This window comes from Excalfactoria chinensis, chromosome 1 (assembly GCF_039878825.1).
Source record: "Excalfactoria chinensis isolate bCotChi1 chromosome 1, bCotChi1.hap2, whole genome shotgun sequence".
Lineage (NCBI taxonomy): Eukaryota > Metazoa > Chordata > Aves > Galliformes > Phasianidae > Excalfactoria > Excalfactoria chinensis.
The window spans coordinates 70726291-70734328 of NC_092825.1; the positions used below are offsets into that span (position 1 = coordinate 70726291).

The window sequence follows — 8038 nt, forward strand, 5'->3', positions numbered from 1 at the left end:
ATGTTGTCCTCTAGACCTTGAAGTTCACAGTTTGAATCCAGAAATCCACAGCATTGATTGTATTATTGAAGTGTAACCAAAGTCATCATACAAAGCTTCTTCAATTAATTTTCTTTAATGAAATGCATATATTTTGAAGTTTGTCAGCCTTGAATGTGGGTTTAAGAATTCATCGAAGGCAAAGTATGGTCCCAAATTTCAAAATGCTAACATTCAGGTAGTCCAGTGTAACGGTTGCTATCTGCTGGCCTCAGAAGCACCTTTTGGAACTACATGTTAAGGGCGGGGAAAGGATGGGAGCAAAGCAAAACAGATTCCATCCCTTTCTTTGTTCTCACTAAGCTGTGGGGGCAGGAGGATGCGGCAGGCACCAAGAGGCGCTCTAGATTTCATTAGAGAGAATTCCAGCCGGAGACCTCCCCTGCGCAAGGAATACATACCCACTCGGGGTAACACCGTGATTCCCTCTGCTGCGGGCACAGAGTAGCTGGGCTGGGGCACGGACGCCGTTGGTACTACCTGCGGGGCGGGGCGGTGCAGCGGCAGCCCGATGCTGGGGGAGGCTGGCGCCGCCACCGCTGGGGAGAAGGGATCCTCGCTGACGTCAAGTCATCAGAATGATCGCTCGTTCATATCCGGGTCCCCGGCCGGCTTCCCAGGCCGCGCTCGGCCGCCGAGCACTGAGGGGTAGGCGGGCAGGGCAGGGCAGAGCCGCCACCCACCCATCCGGGGGTGGATGGCGAGGTGTCATGCATAGAATGCCCGCCACCTCAGTGGAGCCCGCCTACTGCTGCTGCCCATGGAGATCGCGCTGGTGACTCTGGAGAACGGCGGTGGCGGGGCCATCCCGGCCGGCGAGGATGCCACGGCCGGCAGCGCCGGTGGTAGCAGCAGGGCTCGGCGACGGCGCGAGCTACTCCACACCGAGGGATCCCCGTCTATTCCGAGACTGAACGACGGCAAGGAGGGTACCCCACCGGCCTCACCGCTGCCGCAGGTCGACGAGGAGCGGGAGGGGCCCCCACCTGCCCCCCGAGGAGGCGGCGGGAGGCGCCGCGGCAGCAGCGAGGGCAACATCAGCTGCCGGGCGGCGTCGGGACCCCAACCGCAACCACACACTCCGCGCCCCGGGCCGGCTTCGGAAGTGGATCCCCCGGAGGAAGGGGGTCACCGCCGGGGCATGACCATGGCAGCGGGCAGCGAGGAGGAGGAGATGAAGGCAGCGAGCCGGGGCGCAATGCATCATCAGCGGGTGCTAATCAATATCTCTGGGCTGCACTTTGAGACACAGCTGGGCACCCTCAACCAGTTTCCTGACACACTGTTGGGAGATCCTGATAAGCGCATGCAGTACTTTGATCCACTCCGCAATGAGTACTTCTTTGACCGCAACCGGCCCAGCTTTGATGGCATCCTCTACTTTTACCAGTCTGGGGGCAAGCTCCGCCGGCCTATCAATGTCTCCATTGATGTCTTTGCTGATGAGATCCGCTTCTACCAGCTCGGCAAGGAGGCCATGGAGCGCTTCCGGGAGGATGAGGGTTTCATCAGAGAAGAGGACAAGCCCCTTCCCCACAACGAGTTTCAGCGACAGGTCTGGCTCATCTTTGAGTACCCTGAGAGTTCCAGCTCAGCCCGGGCCATCGCCATTGTCTCTGTGTTGGTGATCCTTATCTCCATCATCACCTTCTGCCTGGAGACTCTGCCTGAATTCAGGGATGAACGAGAGATACCCATGTCCTTGCCCCTTCAGAGTGGAGGTTTGAATGCCACAGCTGGAGACTCCCCACCCATGCAGTCACTGAGTAGCCTCTCTGACCCTTTCTTCATCATTGAGACCACTTGTGTCATCTGGTTCACCTTTGAGCTCCTTGTGCGTTTCTTCACCTGCCCCAACAAGCCAGAGTTCTCACGCAACATCATGAACATCATTGACATTGTGGCCATTATCCCCTACTTCATCACACTGGGCACAGAACTGGCCCATGAGCAACAGCAGCCTGGAGGTAGCAGTGGAGGCCAGCAACAAGCCATGTCCTTGGCCATCCTCAGAGTCATCCGCTTGGTCAGAGTCTTCAGGATCTTCAAGCTCTCCAGGCACTCCAAGGGACTGCAGATCTTGGGACAGACTTTGAAAGCCAGCATGAGAGAGCTGGGCCTTCTCATCTTCTTTCTCTTCATTGGGGTGATCCTCTTCTCCAGTGCTGTCTACTTTGCTGAGGCTGATGACCCTGAGTCTCATTTCTCCAGCATCCCTGATGCTTTCTGGTGGGCTGTGGTGACCATGACCACTGTGGGCTATGGGGACATGCGACCTGTTACTGTGGGGGGCAAGATCGTGGGGTCCTTGTGTGCCATCGCTGGTGTGCTCACCATTGCCCTGCCTGTCCCTGTTATTGTGTCCAACTTCAACTACTTCTACCACCGAGAGACTGACCATGAAGAGCAAGCTATGCTCAAAGAAGAACACAGTAGTGCTCAAGACAGTGTAACTGGGGTAGATGGAAATAGAAGATACAGTAAAAGCTCTCTGAACAAATCTGTTGTGCACTTGGAAAATAATGAAGGGTTCAAAAGCAGCACCAGCCCTTTAAAGAAAACCAATATCAAAGCTAAAAGTAATGTAGATCTCAGAAAATCACTCTATGCCCTCTGTCTGGATAGCAGCAGGGAAACAGACCTGTAAGGAAAGGAGAGAATTGTAGTTAAGAGATGCAGCAGAATTTGCTGGTGTCAGAAACTTACTACTATATCTATTATTTTCCTACTAATTTTGTTGTGTTTGTTTGTTTGTTTGTTTTTTAAATCAGACTATATTTTATAATTTGATCACTGTTCTGAGCAGTCCTCCAGGAATAAATGTTTTTGTGTTCTTTTTCCATGACACAAATGGTCATGTGTTTTAAAAATAGATTCAATAAACTATTCTTCATGATGCAGGAGCTGATAAATTATGAAAATACAAAATCTAATTTTTAGAAACTCTTATTGGCAAATGATGGTTGGTTTGAAATGGTCATTTGTAATCAATACATTTTCTGCATTATTAAAGAGCTGGGGGACGTGTGCGGAGAATGAATGAATTTTGGGGTGGGAGGGAACAATTGAGGATTTTCAGTTTCAGACTGAAGATATTCTAATTTATTTTGTGTCTACATCAATTTATTTATGGATGAAATGGGATTTCCTATTCCTGAGACATACCACTCCGTTAAAGTGCTAGGAACACTGGCAGATCAGCACTTCTAGAGTTTTCCACTTGTGATCACTACAGATCTGGTTGTGTAGTATGAAAAGTAAATTCAGTGCTTTTAACGCCAGCACAGAATTTTTTTTACTATCAATGAGTTATTAGTTCCTTGTGAGCCTTAAATTATTAAATAATGTAAATATGCTTCTTTATAAATAATTCTATTAATCACCTTACAGTTTTAGAATTTCTAAATATTCAGTCTTGTGCTTTCTGTCCTCCCCAAAATAAATACATGTATTACAGTTTTATAGTTCTGTTTTTGAGACTAAAATTTAAAAAATAATTAAAAAAATATTAAGAAAAAAAAAAAAACAAAAAACAAAAAAAAAAAAAAAAAAAAAAAGAAACCAACTGTCTGGTGTTACTAGATTTGATCCAAGTGCACAAAAGATCAAAACCAGTAGGTAGTAGATAGCTATGACAGTAGTAACACGTGAAAGTAGAATATATACTATGTTTATTCCACACTCCTGGTTACTTTGGCACATATATCAGTCACCTTCTTGTGTCCATACAATTTATGTACCTAGTTCATTGTTTTTAATTACCATAGACTGGAAACAGATGGCACCAACAGAGTCGGATATGGCATGCCTTGCTACTTAAATAACCATTGTGTGGATTATACCTTGGACTTGGGTGGAAAGTATCACCTTTCACCAAAACATATCCTTGTTTCTTTTATTTCTAAACCAAATCTTTCCAGTGCAGTGGATTTTACAGTTAAGATATTTTTGAAAGACTAATGACAAATTATCTTCATCCTGTTAATGCAGCACTGTACAACATTCTTGTGAAGACTGACAAAAAGTTGCTTCCTTGAATCAAGGAGATGTGTAACTGCATTTCTTGCAATGGATATCTCTCTTTATCCCCTCAGTCTCTTGTTGTATTGCTGAAGGATGGTTCATGCCTTTACCAGGTACAATGGCACAGCAAGATTAGCAGAAAGAAAAGTCCTTATTATCATCAGTGCTCCAGGTTTGTTTTGATCTAATTTTCTAATGCACTTAAGTAACCATTAAGTCAGGATAATGGTCTATGCAAGTACCTCAGTTATACACACTGTGATAAAATTTAAATCGGCCTCACAGAATGTGCTTTGACATTTTTAGCCTAGATCGAAATTGTACCTATTTGTCTCTTACCAGGCAGTTTAATGATAATGGCCAAATTAATGACATTTTTTCCTTCCTATTCAGTAAAACAGGCATAGTGAGTGCCAAGCAAGTAGAATTTTTTTTGTGTTTAGTATGAAGAATCGTTACACAGATTTTAACTCCAAACTGAAACATGGAGAGGGGGAAGAGAAAAGTGGGGAAGAGGTTCAGTCTGAAAATAGAGAACTGGATCTTTCACATTAACTTTAGATGTTGGGAACTGCTCTGCTAGTTTAATTAAATGGTGAATGGTGTTATAATATGCTGAGAAACTATCTGAAACTAGATGGACAAAGTACATAGTCCAGTTGTACTACAGATTCAGCCTGATCTGTTTGCTTTAGTGGGACCATTTTGCATCAAGGTGACACGTGTGGAAATAAAGGTGAAAGCACATCAAGTCTGTGTTGCATGGTTCTTAAAAACCCACTGCTGACAGAAAGAGAAGGGCCTGGCCTGCCTCCTTCCTTTCCAGTTTTCTTCCTTCCCTCTGTGCCCACATGTTACATGACCTGAACTCTTTTTGTCCATTTGCAAGTACATGTGCAAATGATGTCTCTTCTTCCAGGAGTCCCTGAGCTCACTATTCTGGCAGAAAATCCAGTGCAACAAGAGCAACAATAAAAATTGGTATTTTTTGGTCAAATTAGTGAGTTGGAAAGAAAGTGAATGTCAGAATTAGTACAAGGAAAGGAGAGGGAAGCTCAGGGGTTTGGAGAAGTAAGCAGGTAGAGAGTGAAATCCTTGCCCCTCAGTGACATTAAACTCTTTAGATTGTTGTAACTGCTTTTTGAATTTAATTTAGTGTTTGAGTAGATTGCCCAGAACTTTGTCTTGAAACATTTTGGGGGCTTTTAACTTTCCCTGGAGGTAGTCTAATCTGGATTCCCACTGTAACTGAGAGTAGAATTGGTTCTAATCAAAATCAAGCTCTTTGAGAGCTTAATTTCATCACGGGGTTAGACACTGGCTTGTCAAATCATTCCTCAACCTCCACTCTGAAGATAACGCATTTTTCCACTAAAATAAATAAATAAATAAGTAAACAACACAGTAGAACTTTACAAGAAAAAGAAAATTAATTGCTCACAAAATGTGACTTTGCTTTCTAAACAGCTGTCAAGTGCAGTCTGGACTAGGTTTTGACACTGTCTTTACCAGGAAGTATGATTTCTGTTGGCTTATAAGGCAATAAAGGATTTCCTTGCAAATAAGATAGGCTGGTGCAGACAGAGTAATGCAACTAGAAACATGGTTCTATTACAGTTCAGCCAAGCATTTCCCATGGGCTCAACTTTAAGCATTATTCAGCAGGTATTTTTGGTGTACTGATCTTTCAAATTATTACATAAAGATGAGCCATGTACCCTAGTGAAACCTAAGGGCAATCAGTTCCCACTAAATTTAAGTGCAGTTATTTAGGTACCTGGTGCAGCTTAGGAGCCTGAAAAAAAAGTGGTGCTGCAGGATTCTGGAATATGAACGTCAGATTCTTACTACTGAATGCCTGTTCCTGGAGCCACTACTTATCAGTGCAGTTCTTTTGAAACAATACAATCAAGTTGCAAACTGAGTACCAGGACTGCCTTCACGAAGAACCTCCACTTTGGCCTGGAGGAGAGTGTGATTACACTGTCTACTATTAAAAACCTGTTCTTGCTCTAATACTTTTGTTATCAAGAGTCTTCACTGAGTCCAGTAGGCACCATGTACCTGTCTATGCCCAGGATATAGAGGACAGAAGCCTTGTAACATGTTGATGCAAACTGCTGCTGCAAAAGAAAGTGGGAGAAAAACATAACTAAAACTGAGAAATTACATGTAAATATGAAAGAGGAAGAGAGTCTAGGCTGTGCATGCTATTCTACACATATTCCAAGAAGGAAATCTCTCCAAACCATTATGGATTTTATGTCAACTAATCTGGAATGAAAAGCAATCTAAATAAAACCACTTTGGAACATAATGAACCACAATATATGAAAACTTAATGAATAACAAATCATTGTAAACCTTTAAAAAAGGGGAAAAAATGCTTTTTTATAAACTACATCATGGAAGATTCCTCAGCCCTGTATGCCTGTATGTCTGTGTGCCATACCTATTTAGCGGCTTGTAATCTTCAGCAAGATGATATATACTGAAATCTCCTTCTATTCTGAGACATTGAGCTCAGTATTATTTTGAGTCACTAATGACATGAATTTTGATTCCTCATCATGGCCCCAATGAGAGTCTATATTCCCATTTTATTTTTCTATCATTCTAAAAATGATAAACAGGAACTATTATATAACATCCCAGTAGTTCTCATAGAATGATCTTATACATACAGTTAGTATAAGAGAAAAGACTGTGGAAAGGAAGACCAAGATAACTTTTTGAAGTCTGGATTATTAATTGAATGTGAACCTGAATACAGCACCCCAGTCTTGCTCGTGAAAAATCAAAAAGTGAGAGCTATCACTTGTTGCAGGATTTGAGGTCCTCTATTTCTGAATTCCCAAACCACTTTTTAAATTTTGCTTAACTGATTTCCCAATGCAATCATATATCTCTATAAGTAGTTTTCACCAAAGTAATTCAGATCCTCCCCTTTAAACTGAAATTGGCAAGGTCTACCATACAGTATTTCAGAAGAACTCAAACTCTCTTTAAATCTTGGTTTTACTCTAATTCTCATCAAAGCTATAGGGAGTGTTTGGTACCAATATAATTTTATCTAACTGACAAATTTTAGCTATTTAATGTTTTATCAAATGATTTATCTTTAACACTTGTTTGTTTGTGTGTGGTGAATAGGGCGTGTGTAATTCCCCATCGGTTCCCAGCATTTTACTGTTTTGTACCACACAGTCACAAAAGGGAGTATCCCTGTCTAATGATACCATGACAGGTACCCCAAACTGAGGTATTACTTCATTTAATAACACTATTGTAACTTCTCTTGCCTTATGTGTTCTACAAAGAGAAGCTTTTGGCCAACCTGAAAAAGTGTCTGTCAGCATGAGTGAGTACTGATACCCCTCTGTTCTAGGAAGTTCTGAGAAATCTATTTGCCATTGCTGTCTTGGAACACTCCCTTTCCTGATAGACCCCACTTATATCCCTGTTCCTGATATTAGGATTGTTCTTCAAACTAACTGCACATTGTTGAGTAACTTGTTTCACTGTGGTATACAGATTACGTCTGATTAAAAGGCAGCTGTATCCACCAGAAAATTAACTTCTTTACCCTGCTCCCCTAGTTCCAATTTAACCAATGGGTCTTACTCTCCAGGTTCCCATCATTCAGCTTCTGTGATCAGAGATGGTTCCATCCCATTCAGCTTGGAACAGCTCCCCCACCAATGTCCCATCTCCTTGCAGTCTGCATACTGCTTTTGGTCCAATGGAGGCAGAACCCTCCCTGGGCCCTTCCTTCTTCAGAACCCTTCTTCAGGAAGAGCCATAATCAATATTACCTAGTTAGATGGAAGCTTCATTTACTAATTCAATCTAGTTTTGTAAAACTTTCTTTATCCATGAGTTTTCAGTGGTTTCCTTCAATTTCCTTGTTCCTACTGCTATCTTAGCCATCCTGTGGTCTTGTTTGTAGGGTTCCTCTGTTACACACACAGTAATG

At 42.9% G+C, this 8038-nt stretch overlaps 1 protein-coding gene across 1 annotated transcript; it reads left to right on the plus strand.

The window, feature by feature from the left end:
• Positions 1-357: 357 nt before the first annotated feature.
• LOC140252362 (potassium voltage-gated channel subfamily A member 5-like) lies at positions 358-2686 on the plus strand. Its single transcript, XM_072336927.1, has one exon. It carries the CDS (start codon positions 800-802, stop codon positions 2684-2686), a length of 1887 nt encoding a protein of 628 aa, XP_072193028.1. The 5' UTR covers positions 358-799.
• The last annotated feature ends 5352 nt before the right edge of the window (positions 2687-8038 follow it).

Excerpts from the sequence above, each read along its gene's own strand:
- LOC140252362 (XM_072336927.1), top strand. The coding sequence starts at position 800 with ATGGAGATCGCGCTGGTGACTCTGGAGAACGGCGGTGGCGGGGCCATC.